The following is an 18,191-nucleotide window of genomic DNA, read 5'->3' as shown; positions in this document are numbered from 1 at the left end:
ATTCAAGTTCCAGTCTGGATGGTTAGTTGCAGTATACACTAAACTGTTACGTTTTTAGACTATTTTAATGTAGGAAACCCTTTATGAAATGGATGATTAGGATAAAAGGCCAGTTCTTACTCAACACCTAGAGAATTTATATAAGCCACCAGCCACGTCCCAAGACTGGTGGCTTACACAAATGCTGTTCCAGGTTTTGGGCTATGCTTATGGCCCCTCAAAAATACATACTTCTTGCAGTCTTTAATCTGTGATCTTTTTTTGTGCCCTAGGTTTTCTTAGCGTTAGGGTAAGATAGCCTTTGGCATCAACTGGAAAACCAGTGGTTTTTTCAACAACGGCTGTTACACATAGAAACTGCCATATATTTTGTTTCTTTAACTCCTGGATGCTGCAGTGGTTTGGTTCATGATTTTTATCTAACATGGTCTGTAGATTAAAGTAGTGTTTTATTAATGGAACTAAGTGTCTTGTGCTTTAGCTCCTGCTTTTGTAACACAGTTAAGGATATAAAAATGCATGTGTGGATGGGTTGCCAGAATTAGATGTTACCCTATGTACTGTGAGTGAAAAAATTAGGAGGGTCAAAGCAGAAAGAAGACTCAGCTGTCAAAACAGAAATAAAAATGAGTGTTAGAGGTCTGACTTAGGTTATATGGAAGAATCTCTAGATCTGAGATTGGATGCAGTAATTTCACTAGTTGTTCCTGCTCCTACAGACTGACCCATGAATGTCTTGGCTAAGATGTTACAGTTGTTGATCAAATAAAATGTATTAGAAAGGACTTTTAATAGTAAAAAGGTGTGATTTCTCGAGTTTGTAGAGAACATAAGTCAAGACTTCTGCTATGTTGAAACCCTCTAGAGAGGGTAGGAATTGAACAAATTACAATATCATTTGGTGTCTAGACAGGAGAATGCATTAGTGAAGTTAAACGGTGGAACAGTCTTGCATACGAAAGTGAGAGTATGATATTGTCGGTCCTGTGTGCACATTGTTTTCTAGTTTTGCATACAGCATTGTGAGAATTGTCATGCATTAAAACTAAAAACCTTAAAGCAGCACAAACTGGATCTAGCAAGTAAAACTGTTTAAACTGTTACCAGATCCCTCACACTCATTTGCTTGTCATGATAAATTCATAAATGAAAGATCTAAAATTTCAAATTTTGGAAATTACAGACTCACTCTTTTTTTTCCTTGAATCCTGATCTCTGTCCAGGCTGATATACTTGGGCTCTTCTTTTTATGTTGAAAGTATCAACCTGACATGTTGCTATGTGACTTAGCTATTCCATGTGGCTTTTTATCAGTGGTCTGCTGACAGTGGAATAGAATAGCATTTTAATTCCCTAGTTTGTTATTGCTATCCTGATTTTTTTTTTTAAATTCTTTTTTCCTTTAATAATGGAATTGCCTTTACAGAGTGACAGTGTATTGTAGGTCACAGTGAGAAACTCAGTGGGATATCACAGTAATTGAAAGAGGACAACCATTATGTATTCTCTGTAGTAACACATACTCTCCAGAATAATGTCTCCTTTTGATTCAGACGTAGCTATCAGTATATAAAGGACTACTTGAAGTGACTTTCAGTAAAAATTTTGTTCTCTACAGGCTTAGATGAGAGAATACTAGAAAACAAACATACTAACTTTAGAAAAATATGGTAACCAAAATGAATTTGAATGTGGTATTTTCATTATTCAATACAGAAAGTGAAATTGTCACCTTTTTCCCCCCCTTTACTTACAGGATACAAGCTGGCTTTCAATTACCTGAAAGGAAAGAGATACGTTGATGCAATTGATGTTTGTCATAAGGTAGAATTTGTATATAATGCTTAATACTCTGTACTGTAGCAACATTCTTTTGCATAATTATCCTTTCCTTTGTTGAGTTTAAATTTCTAAAATATATGACTGTGCAGAAAGACACCCTATTTAATAAGTTTGATTAAACTAAATATCTTATACTTAATCTGCTTTGTCCTGAACTCCCTGGACACCAGGTAAATAAGAGATAAAGTGGCTGGCTATCATATGTGAAAGCATATTCAAATGGCACCACCCTCTTTTGGCCTTGTGGTTGTAACTTGGTAAATCCATACAGAAGTATAGCTGAAGAAGTTAATCGAGTGTTAGTATCGGAGGACACTGTTAGAAAGTAACTTCCAGTATTATCTTTGCATGGTCCAAGCATAAATAGAGCAGATGCAGAATGAGAGGAAGGGCTATGATTACAGAATCACAGTGAACATTATAAATTAATAATTATTAGTATTAATAATGAGATAAATTTTATTTGCTCTTTTCAGGGGACATAAAGATAACTAGAAAGGACAAAATTAATGGAGGGATAAAATAGCAGAGAGAATTGAAGGGCAAGAAGATGAAGTGGATAGAGTACAATAAGAAAGACCCTGAGAGAGTGAAAACATAAGAGCACTTTATCATTACAGAGAAGTATACTGAAAACCTTGGAAATGTCTCCAGAGGTCATTGCTCTGAATGCACACATTTCAAGCCACCCAGAGGATTTAGCCCTTGATCCCTGTGTCTTTCACACCAAGGTGACAGGGCAGTGTGAAAAGGAAGCAAGATGTCTTTGATAAAGCTGTTGTTGACCACCATACATGTTACTCTCTAGCCACAGTTAAATATTTATGCATTCTTAAACCAAACATGTCATGTTGTTAGTTTAGTCTTAGAATGTGTAAACTCAGTGATGAGGGGGATAACCAAACACAGTATTCTTTCGTTTTAGACACAGAACTTCTGGGTTGTTTTGTCTTTTGACAGGTCCTTGAAGCACATCCAAACTATCCAAAGATCAGAAGGGAAATACTTGACAAGGCCCGTGCATCACTAAGAACATGATTTTTTTTTTGTATGGCTCATGAACTTCTTTGTTTAATCTGACTCCGGAAACTATGAATTAAATACTTCAGTGACAGAGACCATATCAGCACAGAAGTATTGTGAATATGATTAACTTAATTATGCTAGAGGTCTGGATTATCTTCAGGAAAAACCTTCAGCCCTGAAAGAAATCGTGTTTATTCTCATTAAGGAGATAATACTGCTTACATGTGTGCTATATAAAGTGTCATCCAGCATCAAAAAAGTGTCATTAGCATTATAAAAATATTGTAAAGCATGTAACTTTGTTTTTTTTTTTTTTGTCTCTTTGAAATAGCACTCAAATCAATAGCCTATCCTACCTTGTGCAGGTGCTTTGTTAAGATGCTGGATTTCAGTTCGTGTAAACCATTTATTCATAATTACAGTGTAATCTTTATTACTGTAAATGTATTTTAAAGTATGATTTTTGATTTTTTCATATATTGTGAGCATGCTTTATTTTTTAATCTTGAAAAAACATCTATATACATTGTTCTCATTGAAACTTATATTTTTAATTAAAATCTACTATTTAAAATTAAGACCTTGTGTAAATATTCAGTAAAGACTTTTCTAGATCATGCAAGTCTTACACAGAATTTATCTTCTGCTCATGCTGTATGTTATATACCTGACATTTCCATGAAGAGAAATGTTTGACATTTTTAATTTGGAATGTTTAGTCTTTCAACATTGTATGTGTAGACAGTGCAGTCATATGTGCAGAAGTTAGCACTCATTTTTTTTAATCTGTATAAAACACCTTTTTGAAGAAATTGTTTTGATTACAGGGGGTTATGATCTTGTCTCACATACAGAATATACCTGTGGATCTTTAAGGAAGCAGTAGCATGTCATAAATAAATGAGAGGAAGGAGAAGGATCAGTTTTTTTTCAGCAATGCAGAATTTTTGAAAAAAACAAATGCCTAACACAAACAACTGTTACACTACTGTATTTGATTTTCAAATCACTTGATGTTGTATGTATTTGACTAGAAAACTGATGTTTTGGCATGAAGGAGAATTCTTGATACTAGTGATTAAGTTTCTTAAAATAACGGATTTTGGTTTCCTCCTTAGGTAATTTTATCTTTTCATGTTGACATTGTGTAAAGTCACTTTCATATGATTTTTGGGTTTCTTTTAGACAACTGAATGTTAAGGCTACAGAAGGGAGCCTGTTTACAATCATACCTAGTCTTGCTTATCAATAACTAGGTACTGTACCTTGGGTAACTATCCTTGTTTCCTAAATAAATTGAGGTATATCATTTATGCAGTGATGCTACCTGCTGGTGGTTTACAGGTTCTGCATTCCAGTAACTTTTGAGCTGTTGGTCAGCTAAACTAAAAGCAATAGATGTGTCTCAGGACTGTAACACTTCTACAAGATTTGTGTGCATGTTAGAATTGGGAAAAGACCCAAATAAGCAGCGTCTCCTTCCCTAGGGAACCTTGAAACTTACGCTGTAGCCTTACTGCTTCTGTTTGACACTGGCAATCACTGTGTACTTAGTTATAACCAGGTACAGTACAGTCTCCCTGTTTTTTGCCTGCAAGCTGTGCAGCGTGATAGAGCTCTGAGGAAGAAGATTAAAGAGTCTGGGGAAAAACTGATGGTATGATAGCGGAATGAGGAATATGGAAGGATCTGGAAAATGCTGAGAGTGAGGGGGGAACTGTAAGGGAGCTAGGCTGTGGGGGTCAGTAGACTATGAATTTTTAAACTATGCTGGTGGTTTGTTTTTTTTGGGGGGGGGGAGGTGTTGGTTTTGTTTGTTTGTTTGTTTTTATTTTTCCACTGCTAAAAGAATAAGTACTAGGCCCTATCAAGGCTGTTATCTAGTAAGACCACATTTCTTTGTACACAGCCCTATTCATAGTGGAAAAATGTGGTTTTTCTTCCTTAATAGCACTGGAATAACATTTAGCTGAAGTTTAGAATAAAAATAGGTAGTTTTATATCAGCACATGCAAGATGTTTTCAAAAAAGGCAAGACTAGTCTACATCTATTTTATTTTGGTTTTATTATGAGCATAAGATGAACAGAGTAATAGATTAGGTCATGACAATGATACAGCAGTTAGTTGATAGAAATTAAACTGAGACTGAGCTTCTGGTGGCTAACTTTTGGTGAAGAGTGTTATTCATACACCATGCAGGTAAAAGATTTCTGAATTCCCATTAGCCATCCTGAGCATATCTAGCCACTAGTGTCATTTTATAGATGAGGTCTTTAAAAGAAGAGTGCAAATGAGGCACATCTTTGGATTTCAATTAAAAAAAAAAAAAAAAAAAAAAAAAAGATGGCTATAAGCAGTCCTTTAGAGAAAATCTTTCTTTAATGTAGTATTCCCAGAAGTAGTAAATGTCCTTTCCATTTCCCTTTTGGTTTATATAAGCCAACTTAAATTTTCCTGTACTTGGTAATGTTTTTTTTTACTTTCTGTGCAGAAGGAATGGCTTTGTTTCATTTCTCTTTACTCCAGCTAATTTCAGGTGTTAATTTCAGCTTTTCTTCTCCTTCTACAGTTTCTTATTTTAAAAAATGCATGTCGTGGTAGCTTTTTTTTTTAGCCTCTTTCTTAATAAATGGTTTTGAATGGAAGAGACTCCTGGGATGGAGGGGAGTCAGTAATGCCGATTTCAAAGAGCTGCAGTCTTTAGTGTGGTGTTGCTTAGCAACCTATCTTTCAGTTTTGCCTTTGGTGAATAAAAGAGGAGAGTAAAGCTGTGGTTTCTATTGATTCATTCACTGAAACTAGAAATCTAAGCATCTTGTATCTGTAGCAACATAAGCCACAGGTTCCTCTCCTCTCTTGTCCCTCTTTCCTCTGCAGGTACAGAATGCCTAGAATATCTTCCAGAGGAGGTGTAAACATTTTTGGTAACAGTGTACTAAATAATACTTCTGTTTTCATTCCCTACTGTTTTTTTTTCAGGTTTGCACCAATACTAGAAAGATGGTCTAGAAAGTATGATTAGGTAAAATAATTAGTATAATTAGTTAAAATAACTAAATTAGCAAGACTCTCATAGAAAAATTGAGTGGAAGTAATTTGCATTTTTCACCCTGCTTTTGGACTAGGTTTGACTACTGAGAGTAATTTCTCGAATATGGCTGTAGCAGTTTTTAGAAAGACTCATAAATCAGGCAGCTCTCGTTTAGTAACCTTAACTTTAATCTTGTTACCCATTAGATGAGTGAGGAGCTTTATAAAGATGATAATTTAAGCTGAATCGATTGTGTTAGAGGAATTTTTTTAAACATTTCTGATCAAATTGTCTTTGAAAGTGGTGCAGGAGACGTTTCAGGGCAGTCTCATTAGTGGGGGTGGATTCTGTCTCTTTGGAAGCTGATCATAAAGAACTCATTAGTGTGTTCCCTGTACAATGCTGAACAGGAAAAAATAGGTAAAGAAATTAAGGAAAGATTTCACTAGCAAATACTTCTCTGTCATCTTGTGACTATCTTACACTAAAAAATGACTCTGCTGTTTTTTAATGTAAGATCGCTATTTTGTCAGTTTAGGCTCCTTATGACTGTGATTTTGATTTTTAGCTCCATTCATTGTTTTCTGGCTTCATTCACTCTGTGCCTACACCTCTTGCTGCATCTTGCAGTGAAATCAGAACTTTTTTTAAAAAAATTGACCTGCCTTAAAATGTTTAGAATTGGAGTGTTACTGCAAAAATCACATGGTTTTATCTCTGCTAAAACTTGGTTTGATAATTATGTGACAAGGTGCGTGCTAAAAGAGGAGCTAAGTGAATGGTCTAAGTCTTGTTCTGAAGTACTTTTTTTTTTTTTTTTAAAAAAAAAAAAGAAAGGAGTTGGTATGCCTGTTAATGCAGGCTTTATTCTGGAAAACAGCTTTTTGCATGTTGATGCTAGAAATTTGCCTTAGTTGAAATGTGTGCAACAAAGTTGAATGTTGACTGTACATGTCTTGGGTGATGTAGTACTTGCTACAGTTCAGGCCTCAACTTTCAAAGGCATAAGGAAGGGTTTTAATATGCTAGAAATACCAGAAAATAATAACTGTGATTAAGTCTATTCTGAATCTTCATTAAGTGTTCCTGGACGAGATGAAAATACTGGTATTGACATTTTTGTCACTGATACAGAATCAGTGCCAACTCACTACTGCCAACTCACCATCTACTTACTGAGCAAATCTAGCCACCTGCAGTTCAGCAAGCTGAAAGAAATCAACTTTGAAGCGTTGGACTGAGGCTGTAATTGTGGTACTTTTATTTGAAAGTAGGAAGGGAGATTCTGTGCTATGTTAAGGGAACTTAGGAGCAAACTTTGTACGATTTTTTTTTTTCCCCTCCCCAAAATTCAACCATGCCTTAACAGAAAAGTGATTTTATCTCTAGCCCTCTGGGAAACTTTGCATTGTGAAGGAAGGGAGCTCAGTGTGATATCCTTTCTCTCAAACTCTGATCTCACCTCTAAGGGATTTTGTGTTCTGTTTCCCGGCAACGCGAGCTGGGAGCGCTTGGTCAACCACATCTTACACGACGTAACACTTAGGTGACTGAAGAAAAAACCCCAGCCCCCTGCCGTGATGCTGAAAATGCAATCTGTCATTCGGCTGTTAGAGCACGCACCGGCGGCCGTGCCCTGCTGCGGTGCGCATTATGTAATTGTCTAAAAATGACATTTTCCGGCGGGTAGAGAAGGCGCAGAGGGATGAGTAAAGCGTTCCGCTCCAGAAGCGTGCGTGCTCCCCGCTTCCTCGGGCGGCGGCGGCGGCCCCGCCGGTGGGCCCGCGGCCCCTCGCGGCCCCTCGCGCCCCCTCGCCGGGCCGGCCTCGCTCCCGGGCCCCGGGGGGCGCGCGCGCACCGCGCGCATCCAGCCCCTGCAGCCCCCGCCCCGCCCCGCCGCGCGCGGCCCCCGCAGCCCGCCGGCGGCAGCTGCCTCGCGCACCTGGGCGCCAGGTGAGGGCGGGGCCGTGCGCAGGCGCGGGGCCGCCCGCCCGCGCGCACCTGGCGGCCGCGGAGCGGAAGCGGTGTCAGCGCGCCCGGCTCCAGCCTCCCCGCGCTGTGGGCGGCCTCCCGGCCGGGGCGGGCGCCGGCTGCTCTCTCCGCTCCCTCTGCCCGCCGCCCTCTCCGCTCCCTCTGCCCGCCGCCGCTCGCAAGGGCTGCGCCTTCCTCTTCCTCCCGCCGGACGAGGTGAGTGGGGGAGCCGCGGGGCGGGGGGAGCCCGCCGGCCTCAGCAGCCCCCGCGCGGCTCCGCTCCTCCGTGGCGGGGGGCCGTGGCCGGCGGCGGGGCAGCGCCCGGTGCCGCTTCTCCTCCGTTCACCGCCAGCGGTGTGAGCGCGCCTGGCGCGGCGCGGGGCGCAACAGGCGGGAGGGAGTCGTGATGTGAGGGAGAGGTCCCGGGGCGGGCGTGGGGCTGGGGCTGGGGCTGGGGCCGGGGCCCGCCCGGGGGACCCCCGCTCAGTCCCCTCCCCTCAGTCCCCCCTTCGCAGGGTCTCCTCCGCAGCCACGCACATTCTCCCAGGCCCCACACGCGGTTCCCTCCAACCCCACGGAACGGGCGCAGCCGGCCCAGGGGCCTTGCGGGGGGCCGGGGGCGGCCCAGCCCGGCGTGCCTCGCTCTGGGCAGACGCGGAGCGGGGCGAGGAGCTCGGGCGGCGGCGAAGGGCGCTGCTGCCTGGCAGCTGGACAAGCGGGGCTCCGGGGACTGCTGGCCACCAGCCGCGCGCACTGTCCAAACCAGAAGTATTGACTGAGGGAGGTGTCTCTTGCCATGTACTGATCCCGCCCAATTTGCCCACAGGACCGCACTGATTTGATAACAGCAGGGTGGTATTGCCATTGTGTACGTTGCCAGCTTCCTTTGGTATATTTCATCCTATATGAAAAGTTTTTAAGTTACTGGGTTGTCTTTTTCCGACAGTTTTTTAGTCTTACTTTGACGCAGCAGGTGACAGTACTTAGAACTGACAGGAAAAGTGAATTATAACATAGATAACCTTAGCGTCATGGAATTTATTTTTTATTTTTAACTCTGTGTAAAATATGCTTGTACAAAGAAGTATTCGTTAATAAACGTTTTTATTGGTTAAATAAAAAAAGTCTTACTGGAAATACAAATTTTATGTATGTATCTTAGTAGTATTTTACATATTAGTCTTCTGTTACAAAACGACGTCTTTTATTCAAAAAGTTGTAAGTTATATTGATCTAGTCATCCTTGACTAAAGGCAGTGTCATGCTGGTGAGCTGAGTGACAGTTAAAGACTGAGACAGAACAGCCAACTTATGGCTTTTGGTTTCTTTTTTTAGCTAAGTTTGCTCAGTGGCCTGGTTAGGTTGGCATCTGCTGCTATCATCTCAAGGCTTCTCGGTAACATAGCAAAGTAAAAATTAAGTCAGTTACAGAGAGCCCAAGTTACTATTTTTGTGCACTGTGGGAAGGAGCAGAAGACCAGTTTTCTTCTTCCTCACAACTGCTATTACCATTTACCTTTGCCCTTTTTCTTTGGGTGGGGTAATGCCAGTAGCAGCCTGGATGTCATGACTTCTGTCAAAATAGGAACAAGATATAATTATGCCTTCTGTGACATTTCCCCAAAGTCTGTGGTTCTAGGTTACAAACTTGCTTTGAGATGTTCCCTTTTGTTTTGCATAAATTTGTTGCCTGGTCTGTCTTTTCTGAGAGCTGATACCTAGTGCAGGGCTTCCCCTTTCTTTGGAACTGATGTAGAGAAACTTGTTCATAATATGAATTGCTCATCAGGTGCCTGCCAGCACTGGTGAGTTCCTCCTCCTAATCTCATTTCTGTGCTTGTCTTCTAGAAGATTTGAAAGTGCCTTAAGTTTCTAGACCATGAAGTGTTAGATTTTGTCCACTCATATAAAGCATTATTTTATTCATTTGCTGTCTGTTTTACCACTGGCAGATTTTTCCCAAGATTTGCTGATATTGTGTGCCACAGAAAATAGTTCTGCTTACAAAGAGAGAAATAATGTTGCAAAACTACCGATATTGACTTGGTAATTAAATTCTATATTCAAATGAGTATTTGTTAGGTAAGATTATTCAGCAGTGAAATGTAGCTGGAAAAGACCAGTCAAGTGAGGAGAGGAGGAAAGTGAAACACCTTTGGGAGATTCTGATAACGATTAGTTTAGCAGTCACTGACCCAATAAACATCAGTAAAATTCAAAAAATCAGTGAGGAGACTTGCTTTGCTCTACGCTTATTTAAACAATGTAAAAGTTTAAGGCCAGTTAGGGTGCAAAACTGTGATTTCAAGCCCTGCATTTATTATTCAGATGCTTTTGTTATTTTAGAAACATTACTACAATCATTAAAAAAAAAAAAAAAATCCCTTGGTTATGATCCAGACACTGTTTTCTGGTGTTTAAGTGAAAATCAGACACTAATCCTTCTAAGTTAAAACAGCACTTTACAGCTGCTGTGGTGCTCACTGGTGAAAATGTCATTTTTAGGGATAGTCTAAAATTGTTTTAACAGAGGCCCAAGCCAATCTGGCCAAGAAAAAAAGGAAACTGCAGAGTTGAGTGAAATTTAAATTTGAGTTCAGTGCATGTTTATAGTACCAGGACTGTAAAAGTAAGCCATATATATTTTTTATAATGTATGGTTACTGTATACTTTTAATATGCTATCTATTGTCACAGGGAAGCGAACTATCTATGCCTAACATATACAGTACTTTGCTGTAGAAAAATAGTAGTAGTGCTCATTTTGAAAGACTTTTTGGAGGTACTTCCATTAAAACACATAGAAGGAGGTGTGGGGGTTTTTTGTTGGTTTTTTTTTTTAATCTCAGAGAAACTGCTGAAAAAGATAGTTTACAAAGTTGTATTCCAGCTAGGTGTTCTGGCCTGCTGCTGCTCTGAATTTCTTCAGCCTATTATCACCCAGTTACAGCTTTTAATTTTTCTGTAATGATCACTGGGACAGATTACATCCAGTCTTTGCTAGAATAATCTGTGCCCTTAATGTTTCTAAAACTAAGACTCGGGAACCAAATGCTTTCAGTATTCCTCTTACAACATACTGTTTTCAAGAACAGAACCATATTTCACTTCAAAGAATGTACCTGCACGAACAGTATCTGGGGTTTATGAATCTATATTTTTAGGTATGTGTGCCCTATCTAGGAGTGTATTCTGCAGGAATTCTTAGTGGAACAGAGAGGCAAGTATCTTTTGTTGCAAGTGTAGAGATAGAAACTGGCCAGCTGATTCTGTTTCTCCTTTTCCTGTGAAGTCTTAATCTTCTGTACACTTTGTTTTATATTTTATTCCTTTATTTAAATTAAGGGCCAATATTCTTGTAAACAGTAGCATAGTTTGGTAAATTTAAGCAACTGTTTTCATTTTTCCCAAATTCTGAAGTGCTTTTCAATGTTTTTGACTATATGGAGAGCCTTCATATTCAGCTAAATGGGTATGAAAACTTCACTCCAAATTGTATGTTTCTTAGTCTGTCACAAGAGGTGGTAATGTGAGTGGATGTTCTTCTGATATGTACTTCTACGAAGTGGAAGTGGTTTCATTCAGGGATTTATTTTTTCTGGTAGAAAAAACCCTCCATTTCCATGGTGGTACAAAACAAGAATATCACTTACCAAACTGATTGTTTCACTAGCTAATGTTTTAGTAGCATCTACATTGGTATTCATGCAAAGAAAACAAAAAGCCCTGTCTAGAATTTTAGAATCAGAAATACCAGTGGTGAAAGTAGCACTTTTTACAGGTAAAGTATCCCAACATATGTAATCGTGTATCCTTGGCAGACTCTTGTGAATTTGGTGAGAACAGTTGATCCTGTCAGGTCTTTTTTTTCTAAAGAATTTGTTCAGTGTTGCTATTCACATACCCACTTTCTGATTAAGGGGACATTAAGTTCTTCATGAAAGGATTGTATACTTAGATAATAATAAAAAGTAGACAAGCCTTTTAATGAGACTGTGCTTCTGGAGTTACAGAAGAAATTAGATTAAAGGTGAAACAAAGTTGTGTAGTTAAATAGTTGTGATTAGAGCAATTCTGAAGGCTTTTTTCCTATTTTCTATTTTAGATATTTTTTCTTAAACTTTTTTAGTATTTTTACTTAATATTTTATATTTTTTTTTTTTTTACATTCTGTAAGCAACATTCTCAGGAAACATTAAAACCCTATTTAACATTCAGATAAAAGGAAAGTAGATTTTAAAAACAGATTTATTAAAAAGTTAGGTCAAGTACATTGTTGATACTAATCTCAACCACTGCCATCGTCTGAAAGAATTTGTGATGTCTTGGGTTATCTTGACATTTTAATTTTTTTAAAAAAATGATTGTCTAACAGTGTTATTCAGACCAAGCTAACAAAAAGTCAGAGTTGTCTACATGTTGGCTACTGTAGTGAGGCTTTCTTGTAAGCCAGTGTTTTTGCACAGTCTGACATTGGAGTTAGTGGGTGGCATAATGTAACATAGACTGTGTATTGAATTCACATGCTACCCATGTGATGTGGTTTGAAGTAGTGTGGCAGCTGTTTTTTGGCACTTTTGAAAGACTTTTGCAGTACATATTAGTTTCTGGTTATGTTCTTAAAAAAAAAAAAAAAAATAAAAGAAAAATCCCTAAAATCCAATTTCTGATGTTTAAAGCTAATTATTTCAAAGTGCTGTAAGAATCAGACTACTATTAGTGAAAATAACACTAATGAATAGAAGATTAACTACTTTGCTAAACAGTCACCTCAGGGAGTTTAATCATGCTACATATTTCATCAGCATATCCTGGAGGATGGAACAGTAGCTTGGTCTGTGCTTACTGACATTGCTATGCCATGAAAATGTGTGAGGCATTTGCAGGGAATAAAGATTGTATTTCTGACTACAAAATTATCCTGGTAAAAACCCTAAGGAAGACACAGCTTTTAAGGCAGAAGTTCTTTGGACAATGTAGTCTGTGTTCTGGAAATTGCTACTATTTTGTGTGACAAAGAGCTCTTCTCTTTTTGTAAGCAATATCCCTATCAGATATTTTGTCAATAAAACTACACGCAGCATTTGTCTCTATCAAAGAGTCTGCTGTATGTTTGTGGCAAACAAGCCTGTGTTTGTCCACTTCACCTCTACTGCACATACTATCCCAAGGCTATCAGTTGATCCTTTCTTTAAAAAAGAAACATCACTTGTTTCTGTGTGCAGCATGCTGCCATGTATGCTACTGGACTGTACCAATCCACACAGTTAAGTTGTGTTGCTCTGTTGCACCACACACTTACCTGGGGTGTGTTGTCTTTTCTAGGGACAGACACATTTCACCTGTGTGTTAGGGCAGCCTGCTGTAGTTAGACTTGAGCAGCCAAGACAGATGTATCCAATACAAGGTAATATGTTGTCAAAGAGAAGTCAAAGTGTATGCAAATAGAAGTGAATAGTTATGTAGGAAAACAAACGCTGAAAAAATTGTTCTGTTTTCTTGGTTGCTCGTTACTTCTGCTCATTATAGTCTTTAATGACTTATTTGTCTGAAGACAGATGTATGCAAAACATGGGTAGTGCTAGAAATATTCTGGATGGATTTTAGATTTTGGTTATTTTGATTATTTTGATTTACAGATATCTTGGCTATTGTGTTGTGTTGATCATGAGTATTCTAAGGGCTTGTGTATACTCAATTTGTGCAGGAAACATTTCCAAATAAAAACAAGACTAATTTAGATTATTTTTTTGGTAAAATATACGTATTATTCATGTTTTGTGAAGAATATCTTAGTGTGTCAACATCAAAGCCAGCAGCAGCAGAAGTCCAAATTATGTGATAAAAATCTATGGAAGAAATCTATGGTATTTTCTAGTCTGTTTTTTCTTGCTGGAGCCAATGAAGCCAAAGTTCATGTAGTAAACTTGAAACCAGAAAAAAAATAATTAAGAGGTAGTGAGCATAGTGTAAGTAAATATTGCAGTGTTAATTGAAATGCTGAAGATGTACAATGGAAATCTGATAACTTCAACTTTAACTATGTAAAGTAATTGTTAAATTAGTTAAAAGTTTTCTCTGGTACTAAAGAGATAACAGATATGTAGCCATACCATGTGATTTTTCTATCCTTTGAACATCATTAGAACAAAAAGAGATGGATGTAAATATTTGACTCAAATACTGGTTAAGTTCTTGAATTTAAGCATAATTTCACTGCTAAATGGTTAATGTTGCTATATAAAATTAACTTTAACCTCTCTTTTCTTGACATATCTTATACTATCATGTTCACTAAAGCTTAACCTTTCTCTTGTCCTGAACAAATTTAAGGCTCTTTACCAAAAGGAAGAGGCCTAGAAGAAAGTGGAGAACATTGTTTCATGTTTAGTGATTTTAAAAGAGATTTGAGGGCAACAATGTCTGAAAACAAATCAAGCAGCCAACCAACACTAAAGCCCCCCTCCCCAGGTGTTTGTCGACTGACTGCCTTATGGCGGCTTGTGAGATGAAGAAGTTGCCAGACGTCTCTTGAAATATCAAGTACTTCAAATGTTAAAAAAACCCTGTTTTCTTTTTTCTGTTTGGGGAAGATACATCTGTATTGCTTATTGACTCCTAAGCTTTAAAATTTATTAGTATCATATGGACTTGTGTATGCTGTGCTGAGAAACAGTAATCTGATTTTCTTTTTTATGGTGTTACATAAACATTCCTGGTTAACAGGTTGCAGAGGCTGTAGATGAAGGCAGAGCCCTTGCAGATTTAACAACAGTAGTTTTACAAGTTACAGTCTTATTGCTGGGTGCTGATCTGTACATATGCTTAGTGTTTTACATTGGGTATTGCATTTACATGGCAAGGTTGGGTGGCTTCTGTGTGAAGAGACCAGGGGCTGTGCCTGTGCTGGCCAGAGCCAGTTCCATTCAGCTCTAAAATGGACCCACTGCTGGCCAAAGCTGAGCCACCCAGTGTAGCAGGTGGTGCCTCTGTGAGAAGGTATTTAAGAAAGGTTAAAAAATGCCACACAGCAACTGTGAGAGAGAGGAGTGAGAGAAATAACCCTGCAGACACCAAGGTCAGTGAAGAAGGAGGGGAGGAGGTGTTTCAGGCGTTGGAGCAGATATTTGTTGGCAGCACATGGAGAAGGCTATGGTGAAGAAAGTATTTCTCTGCAACCCATGGACTGCCACACTGGATCCCATGCAGAATGCCATGCTGGACTAGGTGCATATGTCCTGAAGGAAGCTGCAGCCCATGGATGTCCCATGCTGGAGCAGTTCTTGCTGAAGTACTGTACTCCACAGAGAGGACCCATGTTAGAGCAGGGGAAAGGTGTGAAGAGGAAGGAGCATCAAGAGATGAAGTATTATAAGCTGACCACAATCTTCATTCCCCATTCCCTCTAGACCACTTGGGAGAAAGGAGATAAGTTGGGAATGAAGGAGTGAAGTTGAACCTGGGGAGGTGGTTTTAATTCTGTCTTTGTTTCTCACCATCCTACTCTATTCTTAATTGGCAACAAATTAAATTCATCATAGTCTGATTTCCTGAGACAGTAGTTGGTACATGACCACAGTGTCCTTATCTTGACCCATGTGCTTTTCCATCTTATTTTCTCTCTGCTGTTATGTTGAGGAGGGGGAGTCAACACATCAGACATTGAGAAAACAAGGCAATTTTTATCCAGCAGTTTGGTAAAACTGATTGCAGTCCTTTCATCAGAAAAGAAAGGTTTTATTCTTAGCCTTGCAGTATATAGCTATTGGTGTTGTAGTACCAATTTTTCAGCACTAAAGAAAAATGGGGAAATAATGTGTGAGACAGAAGTGGACTTGGGTTTTTTTTTTTAAAGGTTTTATTTGCAATTTTGTTAGCCTTGTGAAGCACATTTTTGGTACCTTTTAGTATCTATATAGCAATGCTGCAATGAGCTTCCTCTCTGCATTCTTATAACAATAGCTCTATGGTAAAACTACTGTGGTTTGAATGTATATGTTTATTTGAAAAGTTGACATAAGCTTTGAAATAAAGTATAATGTGAACAAGTCCGGATGCTTAACTTATCCTGCAAATTCTTGAAGAAAACCAGGTGAGGTTCCTTCTGTTTTGTACAAGTTATATCTCTTCCTGAGTACATGTTATTTCAATTAAGAAATGCAGAATCTATTTATATTTCAAAGGATGAAATAGAAAAGGAGTTTTTTTGCAATTCTGTGGTCAGTAGTTAGCAAGTGGGAATTAACCGTGGCTTTTATCTAGATGCGGCTTAATTATTTTCTTAGTTCACATACATGCAACTTACACAAAAATAAAGCTGTGCTTTGAATTCAGGCTGGTTTGTATTTTTCCCCTTCCTGTAAACTGCCATTTTTGCAGAGAGAATTTAATTCAAATCACTTGGATTCTGGTAGTCCTCAAATGTTTTTCATAGTTTCCCATCTTTGAAAGCTGATGAATAATTACTTCTCTGTGAAAAAAAAAAACAACCAAAAACCAACAGTGGCAGAGTTTCTGAAAGAGGAGAGCTTTTTGACATTTTCCCTTGATGAGTTGCAGCAGCACGTGCCAGAAAATGCACTACAAGTGAATGAAAAAATATACAGAATGATTACTTGATCCTCAGGCTAAATTAACCTATTCCAAATTACCTGTATTAAGTCTGCCTTGAACATGTATACTAGGCAGAGTTACATTCAAAGTTTTGCAGTCAATGGCTTGATGTCCAAGTGGAGCACAGTAACGAGTGGTGTTCCACAAGGGTCAGTGTTGGGGCCAGCGCTGTTTAACATCTTTGCTGGTGACATGGGCAGTGGGACTGAGTGCACCCTCAGCAAGCTTCCCAGTGACACCAAGCTGTGTGGTGTGGCCAGCATGCTGGAGGGAAGGGATGCCGTCCAGAAGGACCTTGACAGGCTGGAGAGGTGGGCCTATGCAAACCTCATGAAGTTCAACAAGGCCAAGTGCAAGGTCCTACACATGGGTCAGGGCAATCCCAAACACAAATACAGGCTGGGCGATGAGTGGATTAGAGCAGCCCTGAGGAGAAGGACTTGGGGGTTATAGTGGATGGAAAACTGAATACGACCCAGCAATGTGCACTTACAGCACAGAAAACCTTTGTCCTGGGCTGCATCAAGAGAAGTGTAGCCAGCAGGTCAAGGGAGGTGATTCTCCCCCTCTACTCAGCTCTCATAAGACCCTACCTGGAGCACTGTGTCCAGTTCTGGGGCCCCCAACATAAGAAGGACATGGACCTGCTCAAGTGAGTCCAGAGGAGGCCACAAAGATGATCAGGGGGCTGGAGCACCTCCCCTGTGAGGGCAGGCTGAGAGAGTTGGGGGTGTTCAGCCTGGAAAAGGCTCCAGGGAGACCTTATAGCGACCTTCCAGTACTTAAAGGGGGCTACAGGAAAGATGGGGAGGGACTCTTCATCAGGTAGTGTAGGGATAGGATGAGGGGTAATGATTTTAAACTGACAGGGGGAAGATTTAGATGAGATACAAGGAAGAAATTCTTCACTGAGAGGGTGGTGAGACACTGGCAGAGGTTTCCCAGAGCAGCTGTGGCTGCCCCCTCCCTGGCAGTGTTCAAGGCCAGGTTGGACGGGGCTTTGAGCAACCTGGGCTAGTGGAAGGTGTCCCTGCCCAGGGCAGGGGGTTGGAACTAGGTGATCTTGAAGGTCCCTTCCAACCAACCTATTCTGTGATTTGGTGATAACTAAATTCATCTAAACATTTCCCACTTGAAATCTGATTACTTAAGTCTTATCTTAAAAGCGGATGTTTGGTTTTTTTTAAAATAAAGTTGATTGAGAAGTCCTTCCTGGTTTTATAGTTCACTTTTTATGTGGATCTTTCTTCCATGCAACTTGAATTTCTTGATTCCATCTGTTTTCTTTCTATCCTGTCATTCAACTAAAATTCCGTTTCTAGAAGACATAAAACAACAATTTCCTCTAATTTTTAAATTACTTCATTTTCCAAGATTTGGAAGAAAATTTTCCTGTAGTGGTACTGTATACAAATAGTATTCTGTTCTTAGTGGAGTGCCTGATTTCTGGTTCTTCAATTTCAAGTGTGTTTAAAAAAAAAAAAAAAACCACAACAGGAAAGTGCATTTTGGGTGTCTTGTAGGTAGGTTTGAGGTATGTTTAGGTGATGGACACGTAATGTTTGACAGTTGAGAGTTGTGAATTAATTCCTACCCACTAATTTTTTGTGGGTTTACGTTGTCAAATGTACTAGATGTCTAAATTAATACTTTTTGTTTTAATTTACAGGTGTTATAATTTCAAGAAATGCTGTGACCTACTTGAA

The 18,191-nt window shown here is 39.4% G+C and overlaps 1 protein-coding gene across 2 annotated transcripts in view; it reads left to right on the top strand.

The window, feature by feature from the left end:
* The window catches only part of TTC21B (tetratricopeptide repeat domain 21B), a 42,147-nt gene extending 38,551 nt beyond the window's left edge, over positions 1 to 3,596 (top strand). For both annotated transcript variants that reach the window (XM_074910732.1, XM_074910733.1), the window contains 2 exons: positions 1,757 to 1,824; positions 2,803 to 3,596. In XM_074910732.1, coding sequence (XP_074766833.1) covers positions 1,757 to 1,824; positions 2,803 to 2,880 — 146 coding nt within the window. In that variant the 3' untranslated portion in view covers positions 2,881 to 3,596. The remainder of the gene's footprint in view (positions 1 to 1,756; positions 1,825 to 2,802) is intronic.
* The last annotated feature ends 14,595 nt before the right edge of the window (positions 3,597 to 18,191 follow it).

The sequence above is a fragment of the Athene noctua genome, chromosome 7, assembly GCF_965140245.1.
Source record: "Athene noctua chromosome 7, bAthNoc1.hap1.1, whole genome shotgun sequence".
NCBI lineage: Eukaryota > Metazoa > Chordata > Aves > Strigiformes > Strigidae > Athene > Athene noctua.
The sequence above is the reverse complement of the archived record's forward strand: the minus strand, read 5'-3'. Positions and strand labels throughout refer to the sequence as shown.